Here is a 20663-nt window from a genome sequence, read left to right as displayed (position 1 = left end):
GGATACATGCCAATGAAAACAGAGACCATGCGACAAGCCCTAACTGAAGCAATGTAAGCATGCAATGGAAAAAAAAAATGATCCAGTCTCTCCTGGAAAATAAGGAGAGGCTCCATAATCGTGTGCTAAGAAAAAAAAAGCACGGACATCCATGGGTGGGGTGCAGCTCCCGCCACCTCCTCACCACTGGCTTTGGTATGATACCAGGCAGACACTTGGCATATCTAGCCTTTAATGTCCCTATCTACCAAATAAGGTTAAGGTCAACAGACACAGCCAAGGCTGTATACCCTCCCTAATTACTGAAGACTGGTAAACTTCTTCAGGAATTGGAATCTATACCTATACAAGTAAGGAGAGACGTATGTATGAGCAGGATTCATTCTAAGTTCCACAGCAAATAGCTGGCTTGTCTTCAAAAAACATGGGGGGGCACTTTTCTACATTCTCAGTGGAAGTAACCATGGAAATCCTTCTCTCTTGGACTCCCAAGACTTATATTGGCAAAATATAAGTGTGTGATCAAGAGATAGCATGCATGATTGGAAGAGAAGAAGCTGCTGGGGTCTATAAGCAGCAGAGGGAGTTCTCTGTGTCTCCTCTAATCCTTCTGTCTTGTTCTCCCCTTTCTTCCCCCTCTTATTTTCTGTGTCTCTTATTTCTGTTCCTCCATTTCTGTTTCTTATTTCTGTTCGCCCCATCTCTTCCGCGCACATACCTGAACTACCTCTCAGTGACAACCCTTGAAATCAAGCACAGCAAATGACAATGAGGCAAACCCCACACATACACACTACAAATTAACATGCTTCACCCAGGTGCAAAGTGTAGGAAAAAACATTGGCGACCGTGACTAGTCCAAGTTAGTGCCTTTAAAAGATTCCTCGTAATTTTCTAGAAAGGTATATCGTGTGCAGAGTCCCAAAGGGATACATAGCAGAGTTAAGAACAAGAAGAAAGAAAGACGGAGCCCTAAATCAGAAGCTCGGAGACACGGAGTCCTCCGGAAGCTCTGCGTGTCAGGTGGGAGGAGGACTAGAAGACTCACTTCTCTTTTAATTATCTGATGCGCACACTACCCTCCTCTGTTGCCTTCAGCCAGACCTGATAAGAAAAGGCCCCAATAAATATCGTGGCGGTCTGAAGGGAGAAGCTATGTTTCATGGGACTCCCTGCTTCTGCAGCTGTTGTTAAAATATTACTGCTAATTAGCTGGCTAGTTATATATAAACCCTTACAAAGGAGTATTTTTACACAATCATAAAATAAATTAAACTACCAAAAATTCACGCTGTTAATTAAAATAACCCCTGTAGGAGGGGGGGAAATCGCTACAAGGCTGAGGTAAACAGGAGGCAATTTCACAAGCACAAACTGATTAATTTTATTTCCCATTACATGTATTTGCTAATATCATCAGAATTAGGAAATAAAGCAATTTTGCCTTGACAGTAGTTCAAAGGGAGGCAGTGCTGGCAGAGGGGATGCAACCAGGAGATGCGTGCTCAGCCTCAGGGCAGCTCTGCTGGGTGTGGAAGGGGTGAAGGGCTTTTCAGCAATCCTCAGTCCCTGGCAAGGACACAAAGAAGGGGACAAAGGATTTCGTCATCTACTGGAGCAGCCTCATAGAACCCTAGAGTGGGCGTAGGACCTTTAAGAGTCCCATCCCTCCCACACCCAAACATGAAGACACCTGAGAACAGAAGGGACACCCCTTGAGGATGACAAGGGGGTATAGACAAGGAACTTCCATTTCAGGAATGTCCAGGACACTTTACATGAGTTGAACATGGACAAAGTATTCCTTCGCTTCTGCCCTGAAGTTTATAACAGGAATGGACGTTTTGGTAATCTGTGTAAAAATCCTATATTGAAATGGCTGTCCAAGCCTCTTGTGGACAATTCTTTCATAAGACTTCACAATGAACACATCAAAAAGCCTAAAATATAGTTTTTGTAGCAACCACAAAATACCATTTGGGGGGGACAAGGTAGACTCGGGTAACAAGATCTTTGATTCTTTTCTGTCTGTAAGCCTAGATAAACAATCAACTTTAATTCAGCGGGAACCCCTTCCACAGGCCAACTTCACCACAGCCAGTACTGTTCAAATATTCATGTAGAAAAGAAAATAGTCTTGGAAGCTCAGATAAACTATTTTACAAGCCTTTCTGGTGAGTCAGAAAACTTCTCAATTATCTTTTGAACCCACAATTTATGAAGCTATTTTAGCATACCGTGTGTGTGTGTGTGTGTGTGTGTGTGTGTGTGTGTGTGTGTGTGTTCTACTTTCTTAAGCCCCTCCTATGCATCTAAGGCTCAGGTCTTGATAAACATCCAGTTTTATTAGGTAGCTATTTTCAAAGATTGCTGAGTTTTGCCAACTGGACACGAAACATCTGGAAAAGGAACTTCAGAACAAAATCCAGATGTCATGTCTGTGTAACTGCAAACATCCAGATGTTTGATTGAAGGACAAAACAGAATCATATAATTAATACCCCACTTTTAACAGAGAAAATAAAGTATTCTAAAGAGCAGGTAAAAAAAATAAGAAAAATTCACTGTCGTTTGTGTAAGTGTTTCAATACTGAAGCATTTTGTTTCCTTGTAAAGTGTATGCAGGTTGCATTTTGTACTACATAATAACTACCCTAACCCAGCATTGCCACACTATAGAGAAACAACTGTCTATTAGTCTGTAGCATATAAGATGCCCCCGCCCCCAACTCTAACTCCTGTTGACTTTCTTCTCCTTGGCACTGAATGTCCTGATGCATCCGCACAGTAGCTGAGTAGCAGTCCTGCATCATCAGCTGAGGACCTTGGTCCCCTGCAGAGGACATCTACAAAGCCTCATCTCTGGACACCTGCCCACCAAGTCTCACGATGCCCAACCGGCAGCCTTGTGTGCTGGTTCTCTCTTCTGTCCTTGGTCCTGAGATGCAGCCTCGGAAGAATAACGAGGTGTGTTCTAGAAGGTTCTACAGTCTTTATGTCTGCCTCCTACTGGAGTTGCTGGTCCCCTCTCAGAACATTGTCCCTCGCAGCTGCCTTGGAGGACACTGCTCTCTCTTCTCTTTTTCTGTGTCAAGGATTAACGTCATCATCTCCAGCAAGCCTGCTATGGCGTCACTAGAGGAGTCTTCTCTGGCAGTCTTGGCACGCTTGCGTGTTTACCTCAGTGCCTTCTCCTTACAGATAACCATGACTAATGCGGACAATCTCACACCCTTCACAGTTCCTCCTTCCCTGCACAGACTTTATGTTCATAAAACAACAACAAAAGAAAATAACCTATAGCTCCTTAAAGTGCTCCTGAGCTCAGCTGGCTTTCTCACAGAGGATACTATGTCCTCATGTTTGCTCTTGTCACCATAATAACTCTCTAATTAGGAGAGTGACCCCTCTCCAATCTTAGAACTTCTTTAATGCCCACACATCCCGTACACCCTTTCCCTCCCTCCACTTTCCTTTGCCCAGTCAAAGTCAGTGCCCACAGTTCTGTACTCTCAGAACAAGCCCCTTCCTCTCAGACATCTCCTAAGAGGTGTTCTCTTCCACTACACTGTGACCTGCACAGAAGCAGGATGACCTTATGTGCCCCTGGATGCCCAGGATCTAGCAAGGTCCCTGGTCCCTCAGAGTATCTCATGAATGCATGCGGAATGAATAAATGAATGATTTAGCATCACCCATGCTGACACTATACCCTGTCAGTGCAGAAGCTGTGTCTGATTCATATTGGAAAGTAGGTTGCTAGCATACGTTTCTTAAACTACAATTGGAGCAGAAACAGATACCAGGGCAATTTCTGAGTCTCTTATAACTAGACTGTATGGTTAAAGTATAAATAGTAGTTCTCCATCTTCAGAATCAAACAAGGCGAGAGAAGATGCAGCCAAAACCTTCAGAAACAGTTTAACCAATGAACGGGGTCTCTCTTCTCCCTTCCCAACTGCACATTCTATGGTGCAACTTTAAAGAAGCAGGGCATAGAACAGAGACGACTTCAGGAATGGCTTAGATCTCAACAGCCTTAGTTAGAAGAGAAAATGTTAGGGTAAGTAGGAAGAATGGGACTTGTGCCACAGTTATCTTAATTGTTGGCAGGTAGCAGTCCTGAGAGGCTCTGTGAACACAGGAGCCATGACCGGAGGCGATGTCAGAAACTTCGGGCTTAACCAGCCATCTGAGACTGACTCCTGTCTTCTTAGTCTGGCTCTTATTTTTAGATTTCGATATGGTTCAAAGGGGACTCTCACTTTGAAGGGCCAAGCAGAGAATTGTTCTAGTCGCAGGGAATCACTTTTACTATTTCCGCAGCTATTTCCTGAGAAAACAGATTTAAAAAGAAAGTGACTTTGCCTTATCTGAAGCAAAAGAAAAAGGGGGATCTGGTGTCCCGTGAGTGAAGAATGGGGTTCAGAGCTGTTGGGCACAGAGCGGTCTCTGTCTTTTCAACCCTTCTGCATTTTTACATCCAAGAAACTAAATGTGCCTGCCATGACTCTTTGTGGGGCTTCTCAGTAGAATGGTCCTGTCAGGAAACAACCTTGTTCCTCATCATCTCTCCTTCAGTTCCACGAGTCTCATAACTTTGGTCAAAATTATTCTGTTTCTGGAGCACAGGGATAGATGGGAATGGGAGCAGAAGGACAAAGGCCGAAGCCCAGAGTGAAGCCCACAGCGCTACACTTCGCTCTCCATGTGGCTAATGGTCCATACCGTGGGTCTGAGAACCACAGCATCCGTTTTCTAAGTATGTTTCATGCGCTATTTTCATTGCATTCATTAGTTTGCTGGGTCTCGATGACCTTAGCCGCTATGTGCCATTATGCCTGTATGGTAAGTGGAGAATTAAAGGCTTCGATAATTCACTAGCCACAAAGCACTGACGCCAGGATTCAAACCCTGTGGATCCTGTGAGTGTCGGTGAGACTTCTCACTAACAAATCCCAGTAGGTCATGAAACTAAATCAACAAGAGGCCATCTTAGGCACGGAGGAATGCCTGGAGGCATTTTCAGTTGTCACAAAGGAGTAGCAGCTAGTAGATGGAGGTCGGGGTGCCACCTCCCCAAATGCTTCAGTGTACAAGAAAGCCCATACAATGAAAAACTGCCTCGGAAGCCACAACATTCTGCATGAGACATTTTCATCATTGTCTTCCGGTTTCCTGCCACCCACTATGATGTGCTGTGTTGAAAACAAAAGCAGCCAAGGCTGAGATGATCACTTGGTTAATGAAGAACTTGTTTTTGAAATCCTACATAAGTAAAGCCGGGTGTCCTAAGCACTGTGGAGGTAGAGATGGGTGGATTCCTGGACCTCACGGATCAGCCAGCTTAGCCCACTTTAATGAGTTCTAGGCTAATGAGAGACTCTGTCTCAAGCACCAAGGTGTATTGTGTCTCATGCATCTTAAGAATGGTAACTGAGATTGTCCTGTGGTCTTTACATATCTCTCTCTCTCTCTCTCTCTCTCTCTCTCTCTCTCTCTCACACACACACACACACACACACACACACACAAATGGACCAAAGAGAAGTCTGTAACTTCTTTCTTTCAGCCAAGCTTCCTCACAACAAGTTATGAATCTCTATGTGTTCCCTGTTTAATAGTTTCTTAATCTACACTTCCATGCTCTGCTCAGCCATGTCTCAACTTGGAAAAAGGTCCTTTTCAACGATGGAAAGGGGAAAGAAAGGGGAGGGATGGTGATGGGAAGAGAAGGGAGAAGAAAAAAAAAGTGAGAAAAAAAAGAACAAAGAGGAGGAGAAAACTAAGATTAGAAACTGGCGATCCACAGCCTTCCATGGCGGAGTCACATTACATGGAAATCAGTGCAGTGACAGCACAAGGGGCCGCTTTGTGTCTTCATGAATAACGCTATGTGCTGGGTAAATGCCTTTCCCCATTTAGAAACAGGTAGTTAATGGGAACTGAAGTGATCAAATGCTGTGTACCCCAAGGTTACTTGCATCATGGGCCTGAGTGGCCCAGAGCTCATAAATAAAGCATCAGAGTGTCTTATTTTAGACCCGGTCAGATAAGCAAGGCCTTGCATCATGTGAATGGAGCCCACAGTGTGATATGACACTGAGCCTGGTAATTCCAGGAGCCCTTGGAATGTGACATTTCAAGCCCAGTACACTGAGTTCATGCCCCATGGAAGCGCTCAGACCCACCAGGCCTAAATATCCCATCACCCCCTTGATTCGGCTGGGAAGAGAGAGGACTGTCACTGAGCCGGACTTTAAATTTATGCCAAGCACATTCCCTGCTCTGCAGAAGTTAATTTGAGGCACATTTGCAACTTATAACTCTGATTTACTCATTTGCTAGTACGAGGCCCACACGCAGCTTGACAGGCTGCCAGCTTGGGTAGACCATTCCCTCTGAAAAGATTTGGCCCACGTCACGACCCAGCTTGGCAGCTTAAAAAACAAGCTGCCGGACACCGGAGGAATGTGAAACTGTCCATAGGCGGGGGAGCGTTCTTCTCTTCCTCAAAGTCTTACATATACTTATGTAATCATATCCCTTTTTGGATACTTTGACACAAAACGTGTTTCGTTAAATTGCTGTTAATTTGTTGTTTGATTAGAAGTGCATGACTTGTTTGTGTACATGCACCCACAAGCTATGGGCACAGAAACATGCTCACACAGACACGTGCTCAGAAGCAATGACATTGTTTTGCAGGTAAAGAAAATGAGCTCAGTGAATAATTACTCCCATGGACGGGACAGCTAAAGGCTTCAAAGGGGGCTTCTTTGCATGGTATACAAATTACTGGATGAATAACTTAAATGTGATAATTTGCTGCTGTTTGGGGGTTTTTACTCCCAGATTTCCTATAATAAAATACCAATCAAATATGTATGCTCTGCATGAAATACATTACCGTCAGGATTTAAAAAAAACAGAAATGTTTACATGGTAGGTATGATTCCCCATGTTTGATCTGTGTTGTACTGTTTGTCATGTAGATCTTAGGCTCAAAAGGAAATGTTATCCATGAATGTTTGTGCACTTTATTTTGGGATAAGACAGCCTACATTTGAGGATGTGGCAGTAGCTCATCATTGACTAAATGTCACCGTCAAGCAACCCAAGGGGCCATGTTCCAAAGTACAGAGATACATACTACCCTCCTCTTCCACTGGACCCTGCTTGAGGCAATTCTTCTGCCTCAGATGCTGATTCTCAGTGTGTTAACCTACAGAATGCATATTTGTTAGAAGCAGATATCCTAGCTACACTACCACAACAGCCAAGAAATTGGAAAGCCCAGTTGTCCACCAACAAATGAAGAAATAAAGAAATGTGCTACATACTCTCAATGGGATTTTTTTTCAACCATAAACAAGAACAAGAGCATGATATTTGCAGGGAGGAAAGATGGATGCATTATGTGAAGTAAAACAAGCCAGAATCAGAGAGAGAAACATTATGTTTTCTCTCATCTGCAGAATCTACATTTAAATTTATGTGCATGTGTGTGTACAACATGAAAACAGAAAGAAAATTATAAGCAAGCAGGGATGACTCTTAAGGGGGCAGTGAATAGCATTTAGTAACTACTCATGACATGGAAGCAGGAAGGTTATCTGGGAGGAGCAAAGGGACCCACAAGACGGGCTTGAGGCTGACAGAAGGAGGGCAGTAGGGACGTGAAATGAATAATAAAGAAGTACACTGGTGTGTGTGTGTGTGTGTGTGTGTGTGTGTGTGTGTGTGTTTTGGTAGTCTATCACTTTCTCTGCTAACTTTAGAAGTATGCTGTTTGTGTGTGTGTGTGTGTGTGTGTGTGTGTGTGTGTGTGTGTGTTGGTAGTCCATCACTTTCTATGCTAATTTTAGGAATATGCTGGGGTGTGTGTGTGTGTGTGTGTGTGTGTGTGTGTGTGTTTGTGTTGGTAACCCTTCACTTTCTACACTGACTTTAGAAGTACACTGGGGTGTGTATGTGTGTTTTGGTAGGCCATTACTTTCCATGCTGACACTAGAAGTTAATTTTCAAGAGGAATAAAGACCCTACTATATTTGTTAAGGTGATGTTAGAAAAGAGCAAGATGCTTAACGAAGATTTCCGGCTGCTCTTCCACCACTGTCAGGCCAGCATCGCTAGGGAAGCGTACCTTCTAACTATATTTCAGGTGAACTTCGCTTGCTTCTGCTTTGTTTGGAGTTATTGTTGGTGGTGGTGGTGTTGATAGTGGTGGTGGTGTTGATGGTGGGTGGTGGTGTTGATAGTGGTGGTGGTGTTGATGGTGGTGGTGGTGGTGTTGATGGTGGTGGTAGTGGTGGTATTTTTTTGGACTTGTTTTGTTTTTGTTCTTGATCACATCCAGGGCCTCACACATTCTAAGCAAGCACATTACCAATGTACTATGTCCCCAGCCCTATTTGAGTCTTGGAGAATATGGATTTGGGGAGATTTATTTCCTTCTTTTCAGTTGCTACAACTGAGTATCACAGACTTGATAACTTACTAAAGAAGCATTCTTCTTACAGTTTTGGGAGCTGGGAAGTCCATGACTGAGGAATAGAGTCTTATAAAAACCTTCTTGCGTGTAGGGACTTTTTGCAGAGTTCAAGATTAATAAAAGGGCAGCAAACATGCCAGAAGGAGCTGTTTTGATAATGAACCTATTGCTTTCATAATCTAGTAAATCACAAATCAATTACTTCATTCATGAAGGCAGACTCTTCATGACCCAACTCCCAAAGGTCTCACTTCTCAAAAGTTATAACAAAGGACTTTGGGAGTCAGAGTACCAGCACATGAAGCCTGTGAAGACATATTTAGATCATGGCAGAAGGTCTTCCTTCCCCAATATGAGGGCTATAGTAAGAATAGAAACGTGCTAATGAGCCCACTGCATGTGAAAAACAAACAAGCAAAAAGTCCTAACGGAACTATTTTCTATTCTATAAGACACCTACTTGAATAATGCTCTTTGTCACCTCAACTCACCAAAAATATAGTAATAAAATAAAGCACCTGCTCAGAATGATAACCCAGCAGGCCTTACAAGAAGAACACTTGGTTTACACCATTAGATAATGTATATTCGGACAGAAACACAAAACATGAGTGTGAAAATACAATAGAAGGTATTTTTCCAGCAAAGGCTATTTTTTAAGTTTGCACTAGTCTAGTAAAATTCTCCTTGCTTCCCAAGCATTCTAGTTTATGAACTGCTTCACTGTATTTCAGCAGATAATTACCCCTTTCATTTTCTATTCCAGCTTGCCACTATGACGGCAGTAAAGTCGGTTTAATTCAAAAGTCCTGAAGATGCTTAAAAGCCAAACAAGTAACAAAACTTACATCAAAGAGATTGGCTATCTACTTGGAACCGCGCCTGGGCCAGGAACGCAGATCGCCAGCCAATGGTAGCGCTATGAGCCTTCTTTGAGGCAGTTAACAGGCTGGGTTGAGTAAGTGAATACAGTATGGTGCCTCAGCAGGTACAGTCGCTCACTGTGGTTGTGTTGGTGACTGTGGTCCTGCGAATGGAGTTGCAGGGCCTGGTCACCTTCTATCATTGTCTACCAGCCTACAAATGGAACAGGCTAGAGGGAAGAGGTTGACATTCAACATTTGCAACAATTTAAACAGAAGCTCCTTAGGCAGAAGATCACCTAGCTTCCCCATTCTGTCCAGCATCTCTCTGGCTGGGCACAGAGCTGTTCCCTACAGAAGATACGTGGGGCATGATAAGAGCCATCCTTGGAGGCAGGCATCCAACAGCGACAAAGAAAATCCTTGATCTTGCTCTACCCAAATTCAAGGACACACTCTAATTCTCACAGAACCGATGGATTTCCTCCCCAAAAGACTCACAGAGAGAGATGTCCACCTCACAACACTTGGAGAACAAGGATTAGACCTAAGCTTTTTGCCAACTGTTTTCTCTTTGTAATCACAGAGGAAGAAAATTTCATGCCCTCCCACAAGAACCATGGCACCTCTGTCTTGAACCCAGCTGTATTCAAGATTTACCATGTGGCCCTGGGCAGCTCATCGGACCTCACTGGGTCTTAATTTCTTCATCTGGAAAATGAAGATGCTATGTACATCACCGGCACAGCATCTCAAGGTTAATGCAGCGGGCTGATATTGAAATGCAACTGAATGGGGGAAATATCTAATTCTGGGAAGGAAGTGAGGCACAGCAACCCACACTTCTGGATGCGGATAGCATGTGCAAGATCATAGCACTGAGCCCTGGGGTCAGTCACGCTCATGAGGAGTGCAATAAGCCGTTCACAATGCACCACCTGGAGTCTTTTATTGTTATTGCCAAGTGGAGTTGATAAAAAAACAAACAAAGCAAAAGGTCGAAGGCCTAATTTATCAAAAGTTATTGATACAGATTGCATATTGACAAGAAAAGGTCTGCTTTTAGATTCGCATCAATAAATCCATTTCATAATACAGTCCAATCCCAACACGTCGCTCCCAGATCCATCCATCTAGATATTAGAAATCCATCCCGCTTTGCCTGCAGTCTGTCAAATGTCACTACGAAGTGCAGAAGCCACCCTGCCAAGTCTATATCCTGAACTAAATCCCAATGGAAACTTCCAGATATAAATAACTACTAGGCACATGCAGGGAAGAAAAACAGCTCTCAAGTCGCACTGTTACTTTCTTTTCAACCTTTCACCTATAACAAATAAAAAGAAAAAAATCATGTAGTCACTGTCCAAAAACACCTAAACCCACGTTTAACCAATTCCACTTTCAAGTTACTGTGAAGACTCTTTCGGTCTGTGGAGCTGCATTTGGGGCACGGGCAGATGTTCTTTGGTGGCGTTTCCTTGGGGAATTCCTGAAGCTTTGTCGCCTAGGTTCATACTGGGGAGTGACATCTGATGACACTCCATGTCTTATGCCACGAGGGCAGGGAGGAATGTTCTACCTCCTTGCGGGCAGATGATGGAGATGTTCAGTCCTAAGGAAACACCAGTCTACCAGGAGGAGAAACTTACTCCCCAGGGGTTTATATGACACACGAAAGTGGTGTAAGAAAGCAGAAAGCTGAACCCCAACATGGAGCTATCCTCAGGTAAATTGTACAGAGCCAAGAGTACACAACCTAAGATAAATCTCATCACCTCCCTGAGCCTGAGTTTCCTGATCCTCCGCAGGTGAATAGTATACCATATAGTAGATACGATTCCATAGTAGATACTCAATAACTATTTGTTCAAACGTAATTTAAACTGATAAATTCTGAATAATTAATATCTCCCATTGTCTAAAGGGCAATAGTCCAGTGTGAATATATATCCTTTACCTACCAGATCATAAAAAGGCAGAAATAGACAAGGACGGGATGAGAATTCTTTTCCTCAACCTCAGACAGAGGAAATGAATAAAAATGGATAAAAACACCTGGGATACGTTGAGGGGAGTGTGTGCATGCACAGGCGCACATATGTGCATGTGCATGTGCGTGTGTGTGTGTGTGTGCATGTGTGTGTGTGCCTGTACCTGTGTGCATATGTGTGTATGTGCATGTGTGTGCGGGTGTGTGCGCATGCGTGTGGGTGCATGTGCACGTGTGTGTGCATGTGTATGTGTGTGTGCGCGTGTGTGCGTGTGTGCCTTACACTAGCACAGCACTGTAAAGCTAGAGCCTAAGGCAGGGCAGGCACCCCCATTCCAGTTGTAGGGCAGAAGAATTGCCCACCACTGCTTGCTCTGGCGAGGGTTGACTCTACGATGGCTGCTTGCGATGTGTGAGCTAACACCTGTGCTCATTTGCTCAGGGAGCAGAAGGCCACTTTAATATTAGCCTCAATCAAGCTGTTAAAAACAGAAAAGCTGCTGCAAATATGAAAGCCTAAGCAAAGATTGCTTTAAGATTATCCAGGCTTTGGGGTCTTCTGACCACATCTGAAGGAGAGACTCCAGGGTAGACACAGGTACCTTCCAGGAAAGTTGGGAAGTAAATTAAAATGCTACTGGGAGAGGGTTTTAGACCCTTTGCCTATTGAGTTGCATTAAGCATTTCGATTCTTGGGCCATAGTCTCTTTAAAATCTATCTTCATGCAAAATTAAAAAGGTGGAGAACTAGTTAAAACAAGGAGGAAGAGGGGAAGAGGAGGAAATATAAATCAAAAATATCCGGTTTCCCAGTCTCTGGAAATTGGCAAGGCCATGGGGGGATTTCTGTGGCTTCCCAGTGGCACACAGGGGATGGAAGCGAACTTCACTCCAGCTTCAAAGTTCTTCCTTCCCTGAGCTTCCAGCCAGGGTGAACCGACTGCTTCTGTCTCCAAAGTCAGAGAACGTATCGTCATTACACATGACTGTGTTAGAGAACACGACATCCCAGGTCCCCTGGGATCCCCAATCTATTCCTGCCGCTATCATTCGCTGCCCCAGAATTTCCCAGGCAGTTCATCTGGGAACCACCCAAAGGGCTTTCATCATATCTGATTGCCTGCCTCTCTTCCTCATCTCCCTCATCTCATATGGCTCATTAAATCAAGTTACTTTGTAAAAAAAAAAAAAAAAAGAAAAAGAAAAAAGAAAAAAGAAAGAAAAAGAAAAAAATTAGTTTTACTTACAAAACCTTACCATTTTTGCAGGCGCCACTATCAATAACAACATGCCTTTTTTTCTATGTTGTGATCTTTTCTTAATGTGGGTAGGCTCACTATTATTAAGACAGCATAGCCAAGCAATTAGGAGAACAGATGCCACGTGTTCAAATCCCAGCTCTGCCCCTACTAACGTTGTGGTATGGGGCAAGTTAAATTCTCTGTACTTCAGTTTTATGTTTCATTAAATAAATAATACCCATCTCATAAGTCACCATTTGGATTAAACTAATTAATATTGGTAAAAGGTCTGTGCCATCTAGACCCTCCCATATGGACAACACTTTCGGAAACACTAAACTAGGCAAAAGACCATCTGTCGTCCTCTACTGCAGGGTTTACTTACACCATGGTTCCTCCTTGGCATAGCTGCAGAAACCATGCTCCTGCCTCAACCAAAGCCAGAGCCAACCGACAGCAGATCCACCACCAACACAAAACTTAAACACAAAAGTCCTGGCAGCCACTTACTGAACATCGATTAATTTGCAAGGTCTGTATGCAATACTAGCCCACACATCACCTATCTGAGTCTTCATTCTGGCCCTAAGAGGAAAACCCTGGTTTCAAGAGCAATTCCCACGACTTGTAACCAAGAGTCAGGATTCCAACCCAGGATGTCTGACTTCAAAGTCTGTGACCATGTCGTTGACATTACCATAAATTCCCTGTCAAGAGCTCTCTCCACAGCTCAGCTGGATGGCAGCATCCTGCTCTCCCCAGTCATGCACAAGCCTCCCCCTGGCTTGGTAACTCTACACTGTAATATAATTCTGTTTGTCTGCCCCTTGACCCGGCTCCATCATTCAGGATAACTGTTCCCACTGTATGCATTTTGGAAGTAAAGCATTCTAAAATTTCATTGAATTTGAAAAAAAAAATAAAGGGTTTACAATACACTAGACTGAACTTAACAGTTTCTTTACAACTCTGGTCATCTTTAACAACACCAAATACTGTCATGTTCTGTGATGTAAACATGACCGCAGGGCAAACTTTCTCAGAGTGGTGCAGGGTGACTGTTAAAAACCTTGACTCCCGAGCCCCTCCCCAGATCTATTGAATCAGAACCTCTGGGTTAAGGGGCAGGAATCATTGCAATTTAAGAACTACTGCCTTAGGGGATGTACAGGCTTCTGACCCTGCTTAACACTCTCAGATACAGCGGGACCCTGGTTCTTGTGTCTGTTTTTCATGCTTTTTCCAACCTCTCCCACCCTTCAAGTTGACAGCTTTCTCTTTTCACTGCCAAACGACATGGCTGGGTGAACATCTCCGATTTCCTCTTCTACCAACTAATGTCACGATTTCTAAAATGTTTTTCTATAGCTTTAACACAACTTCCTTGCAAGCTGCTAGGCAGATGCCCAAAATGAAGCATATCATCTCAGAGCTATTTGATAGGCATGAGAATGACCTGGGTTTCCAAGACTAGTCCCCTTCCCTCTTCCCTGGCCTCCATCAGCAGCACCCGGGAGTCCTCACACCCCGCCCCACACTCTTAGGGCTTCCACAGAGAACATGGAAATAGCTGTCTGGCATGTCTTGTCATACTTTGTGACAGACACCTTATTTTTCACTAATGGTCAGGACGATCAGAAAAGAAGGAGGGGGTCATACTCATTAGTCATTGTCATCCAAAATCCGAAGTATAATTGTTTCAGTTTGAGGCCACACCCCCAACGTCCAGCAGAGCCACTGCGGTGTGTCTGGAAAGCCATTCTTCACAGTGGGTATCCATACTGCGGAAGGCAGTGATCTCTGTGCTAATAATGAGACTCCCACCTACTTTTGGAAGACTCTCATGAAAACCATGGCCCAGGGAATTTGCCTTTAAAAAGCTAAAATTCTCCTCTATAGAAGAGAATGTCACTGCATCCAGAAAAATCTCCTAACCTTTAAGTTGTAGTTATCTTGCATTGACCACATTCTAAGCATGTTGGTATGCTATCTAAAAATAAGATTTAAGAAGTGAGTTTTAAACCATGTTGTTAAAATTGTAAGAAAAGTTCTTTTAATGCTCCTATTGACTTCCTTTCCAAAATTTACAAGTTGGAAACACAGATCTTAGGAGGTAAATGTAACGCTACGGATACGGAGTCAGAAGACAGGCGATCTGTGTTTGAGCTCTAGTGCAGTGACGGGAAGATAGAAGATGTGGGGAATGAGGTCAAAGTTCAAAGGTACATATGCCGAACAGGACAGAAATGAAACTTGGTAGAGATGGGTCCAAAATGTCCCTAGGGACTATTCTTTCAACTTCTGTAGGTTCAAAATTCTTCAAAAATGAAACTTGGTGGGGAAAAGTTTATGTGCATACATGAACAAAAGGGAATCCAATGTGTTCAGCCGGATGTGGACTTTGGTGAGAGACGTGACGCACTGAAGCCTCAAGGACTACGGAAGCACTTGCCTGATCCTCAAGGGACAGTCGTTTTTATGGTCTGGTACCTATGCACCTATGCGCCTCGGGTTTACCCTCGAATCCAACAGTATCAACTAAATCGATATTCACAAACTGGCTGTGGCAACCACTACCGACTCCTAAGGAGAAAGAGCTTAAAGCCCATTTTACTGATGTCATTTGCTCAGTGAGTCCAGTTGGTGCTAAGCAACTCCCCTGCGACAGGAACCTACCCTGTGCTCCTGTACTGCTTTGAATTCCAAACTAAATGGTAAGAAGCCCAGTTGTTGATGAGATACAAGAGACACAGAGGACAAGCCAGCTCCTGCCATCAAACATACCTTTGTTCTGCACTCGGTGCTATTTTGATCATTTTGTCACCATTCTCATCATGGTCATCACCAACATCCTCATGCTTCTAGCAGTCTATTTCCCAATCCCACTGAACTATTGCCAGTCAGGTAACGATACCATCTATCGTTATTTCTTTGGCATCATGGAGAGTGGTGCATGAAGGATTCAACAAATACTCCTTGGGTGGGCGGAACTGTAAGTCTGTTTTGTTCTTCACTTGAACACTTGCTACAGTTCCCGTGAATATGAACCCTCACCCTGGACTGTCTAATTAAAACAGTCACCATCTACTAGAGAACTATGATGTGCCCAGTGATTTCTCGGGTCCTTTCGTATATTAACCCAATTCGACTCTGCACCCCACCAAGATGTGAGTAGTAAATGTCTTCTTTGACGAGTAGGCAGGAAGAAAAGGCTATCTTTTTCCACTGTCACACACCTAGAAGCCAGCCATACTATATTTGACCTCTAAGAGGTTCCATGAAGCTATCTCACAGCTACTACATAGAGTGGGCCTTTCTTGGTTGACCGGCACACATGTTCAGATCCCTTTTCACCCATGCTATGTGGAAGGATCCAAGAAGCACCACGGGGACTTTCAGAGAAACGATCCTCAGTCCGCATGGCCTGGGCAGGCAGGTCAGATTTGGGGAATTTCCTGCTTGGTTTCACCTTCCTAAATACAACTGACTAAAAATAACCTGCAAGAGACGTGTCTCCAAAGGGCGAGAGGAGTCGCAACCGCTCCCGAGGGCACACGATGGGAAGGGATGAGCCTGGCTTTCGAAAATACTTCGTGTGCTTCTCAGCATCAGCAAGTTGTGTGTTGTGATGAGGAAACAAAGCTTCCAGTTCTTGGAATTCCATAGTGTATTTAATTATGCAGTTAAGTTACTGTATTAACAAATACTAGAGCACAGCGCCAGTTGCTGAGATTTGGAGAATTTGGAAGAACAAAATTTCTTCTTTCCCCCAGATGATTACTTCTCAAGAGTCCACCCATTTTCTGAATTATGGAAAGGATGCTATTTTTGAGCTGCTACATTCAAAAATATAAAGCAAGCCAGACCCTGACTCTTGCAAGCCCAAATTTAACCCCAGTACAAACCAAACATATTTCTGAGGAGAAACATCCACGAATCCACATCCTATTTCCCCATGAATGTCTTTAGACTCTTTTTCGCTTTTGAAATTCCAATAAATATAGTGTAAATAGAAATTTAAAAAGTGGTTGTCCAAATTGAATGTTTTCAGTGATGTGAACACAAATGCATTTCTGTTCATTTGCTTAATAAGGACTTATCCCACAAAGTTCATAAATCAGGCTGTAAAGCCTGGAGCACACCATCAAAACATCAAAAATAGGTGTTCTGTGAGGCCTCTGTTACTTCAGCAAATGTGAAATGCAATCATGCAAAATTAAACATTCCATACATTTGCTATTCATTCCCTAACACTCTCCCTATACACCAAAATGGGCTATCACACTTTTGAGTTTAAAGGGACAGAAAGTGAATCAAATGTCTTTTTTTCTGGAAGCCTTACAAGTAATAGGTCTTTTCATCTAGAGCTTTTCAGCTAAGAATCACCAGGCTTTACACATAAAACATAATTAACCCATACAGTCTGCGGCATCCCTACCCAATGGTAGCTCTCTTTGATGATGGAAAAGCCATCCTTCTATTTTCTAGGCCTGAATGTGGTCCAGGCTTTTACACATGATGTCTCATTTCCTTGTATGTGACTAAGAGGTACAGTCTTGCAGAGGAAAACCTGGCCCTTCCTCCCCAACAGGTCAAGGACACAGACTCTGGACCCTGACTAGCTCACGCTTAAAATTAGCCACAAAATGGGTGAGATGAGCCACATGACTTCCCTGGCCTTTGGTTTTGGAGTGGTAAGATTTGGGATCTTGTCAGCTCATATGCCACAGGACAATTGCGATATAATGAACTAGTACATGTAATTCACTTCAAATGCAGCCTTTTCTTTTATCATCCAGCCTTAATAATGTTAGCAGTTGGTATCAAGTCACTTACCTATAACGCCTGACCTTTTAAATCACATCACAATGACCTCATGGGAGTTTCACCATCTTCCCACAAAGCAATGGAAGCAGAGGCTTTTTTTTCCAAATCTTCTCACGGATAAGGGATTTCAGACAGGTCTACCAGCACTCAGAACACAACCCCCCCGGAAGCCAGGTTAGCATTATTTCCTCTGTGCCTCTTTCTACCCATAGAAAGCTGACTGGTTCAGACAGGTTCCTGCCTACTTTGTGGGGGGAGTAAGGGGGTCTTGTTTCAAAGGAGACATTAAAAAGCATTCTGCTGCCAAGGCCTGTCCTGCATAGCAACAAAAGATCCCGATCGGCAGGAGACAGGACAACAAGACGCCATCATCATGATTTCTGCTAACTATGAAAGAAGTTAATTTCATGCTTTGCATCCACGGATAAAAAGGTTCAGAGCTGTTTAAATTCTCTTCAGCCCAATGACAGTTAGTAAACAGGAGGCTTCGTGTTCTAATGCTTCAAATCACCCTTCGGATCTCAATATATTATTTATGCACTCAGCTTAGAGTAAACAACAACTCTGAAGTAGGTGAGTGGTCTCGTTTAGGGTGAACTTTTTTTTTTCACTCTGACAGTTACTTTAAAACATCAATAAACAACCTTAATTCACTTCTAACGGATTAGTAGGCTGCTGCTGTGTCTACAGGAGGTGAGCAGATTGTATTATTAACCAAAACAACTTTCTCCCTGTCAGTCATCTGCACCTCACAGAAGGATGTAAGTCTCGCGGTCCTGATGCTCAAAGCAGTCCCAGGGCACACCTGCTTCTGCTTCCGGATGGCATCTTCTGAGGTAGCTCCCTTCCACTTTGGACTAGCTCTCTTGACTCTGGGGTGTAGAGTAGGGCCTGGAGAAGGTAGATTCTCAGTGCTGCTTGTTAAGAAAGATACAAACAAATGAGAACCTTTGCAAAGGGGCAGACTCTGGGCACTGTGACGATGGGCCTCCTTTTGGATAGACAGTAACCTGAGACTAACCTTCAGAGATCTGTCATGAATAGCTGAAAGGGTTTCATATTTAAGGGGGAAGAACTGTTCTTGGTAGGGATGGATGGTAAAATTAAGATTCAGGGGAGGTACCTTGAGAATGGAGTTGTCATCAACTCAAGGAGAATGAATGCTGTTGGTACAATTTCTGCCTCCCCGCAGAGACACTCAACCATTAGTGAGATGGAGCCCTTAGAATCGGCCAACAGATGTAGATGCTACAGACTCATACTAGAATCCCAAGGCTGGGCAAGAATATGGACTCCAGGAACTTTGTGAATTCCTTTGGGTTGGGAGTTTTTTTAAGGTTACAATCTACTCTTTCAAAAGAAAATTCCATGGATTAAGTACGGGGCACATAGCCAGCCAGCCTCCCTGGTCAAATACATAATTCTAGGATACTGGTTGATTCAGAAAAATAGCAAGATTCACCACTACCAAGGGCTTTTTTGGTAAAAGAGTGGCTGGAGGACAATTCTACTTCTGCCCCACTCCGGGGTTGTATGGCTTTGCGATGTTTGCCTTCCAAGGGATAAAAGGCAACTTCAAGTCACCTAAACAGAAAACAGGTGTAAGAGGGATGTCTGAACCCATCTCCCCATTCTCTTTGGCCTCCTCCCCTTTCACAAAGTCTGGAAACATAACACTCAGCAAACAATCTAGTTGGCTTTTATTGTCAAGACAGCACTCACCCTTATGGAAACCAGCCTCTCTTCCAGATAAAAACTGAGGGCTCAAAACACAAGCGCAATGCAATCAGTGAGGAGAAAGAAATGAAAACACCTTGAATTTATATCAACAGTTTATGGCAACATTTTTACACACAGCACAGACATTTATTATTCCAAATTATATAGTCAAATTTATATGAACTTATCGCTCTTGTAGAAGAGATATTTTTTTCTTTATCTAACATCTAGATAAAACATTTAAGAGGTCAGAAACATTAAATTCCTCAAAGACAGTCAGGTTATCAATATCTGGGTGTGAAACATGGTGTAACTGAATCCCCAATGCAGTAAAAACAGACATCCGGTATTCGCACTCTGGAGCAATAGAAAAGAACATGACAAGAATGTGGTATACTTACAAAGTACCCTTCATCCATGGGGCTCCAATTTTACCAATATTAGTTCACTGATTTTCGCAAAAAACCTGAAAGGCAGAGGGTAGGTTTGTGTTACCCTCACTTTGCAGATGTGGACATTGAAGTATAACAAGGAGGAGGGTGCATTATAGGGCTATTACAGTGAGAATAGGGGAAGGGAAGGAGGAGAGAGTTCTAACTTTGGTCTTCCATATTACAACATAACACGCTCACCGTGCCTCCCTTGGAGACTGATATTCCCATGTGATTCTTCTCCCAATCTCAACTTACACACAGTTACCCCAGGGAAAACAGTGGTGAGGGAAGCCCCAGGTTCTTAGAAACCCCGACATCCATTTAATACCCTGAGAGGGCAGGAAACACGTCTCATGCTCAGTTTAAAACATGGAGGGAAAATAAGATAGACAAAATGCAACCATCCAACTAAAATTTGGCCTGAAAAAGAATGTTTCTGCGGCTCAGTTTGTTGTACTTATGTTCACATTTCAGCATATGGACTTGTGTTTAAAGTACATTCCAAGGGAGTCAGAATGCTTCAAATGTAATCTCACAACATTTTTAGAAGGGTGTATTTTTAACAAATCTTTCTAAGACATCACGTTCTTTCTATCACTCTCAAGCCATTGTTCACACATTTTTAAAAAATGTATTTATTTGATTGTTACTACAAGTAAGTTTATCTCCACATGTGGTTTCTTGGAATTCACAAGAACGTGAATGACATGGGCCTTCCTTGCCACCAAGACATTTTTAATCCTGTGATTTGGTGATGTTAATACAGATGCAACCACCATGATCAGAAAGCTTGCAGAATGTTCTTTCAGCTTCTGGACACTCCTAGTGAGTCATGGACATTTGTCTCAAAAAGATAGTCCCTTCAGGGACAACTCTTGAGAGAGATGAGTTCGGGTTCTTCGTGTGTGCCATGCTCCCTGGCATGGTAAGACATGCCTCTGGGAAAATGGGAATCTAGCGTCTTCCCAAAACCCATGACTTCAGGGTCACAGTATCACACACTTTTCTCTGTCCTCATCCATGCAACACGAACCCATTTTCTCCTCAGACGTCCAAGTACTTCCCCACCTCCCACACCCTGCCTTCCCATGC

At 43.3% G+C, this 20663-nt stretch overlaps 1 protein-coding gene across 1 annotated transcript in view; it reads right to left on the bottom strand.

Moving 5' to 3' along the window:
* Positions 1-20663, bottom strand: part of Ppargc1a (PPARG coactivator 1 alpha) — a 633781-nt gene that overhangs the window by 430349 nt on the left and 182769 nt on the right. Inside the window, exon 2 of the mRNA XM_048414959.3 lies at positions 19539-19603. Within this exon, the coding sequence (XP_048270916.1) occupies positions 19539-19556 (18 nt within the window). The 5' untranslated portion in view covers positions 19557-19603. The remainder of the gene's footprint in view (positions 1-19538; positions 19604-20663) is intronic.

This window comes from Myodes glareolus, chromosome 8 (assembly GCF_982192425.1).
Source record: "Myodes glareolus chromosome 8, mMyoGla1.1, whole genome shotgun sequence".
Classification (NCBI taxonomy): Eukaryota; Metazoa; Chordata; class Mammalia; order Rodentia; family Cricetidae; genus Myodes; species Myodes glareolus.
This window is presented reverse-complemented; position numbering and strand designations above follow the sequence as displayed.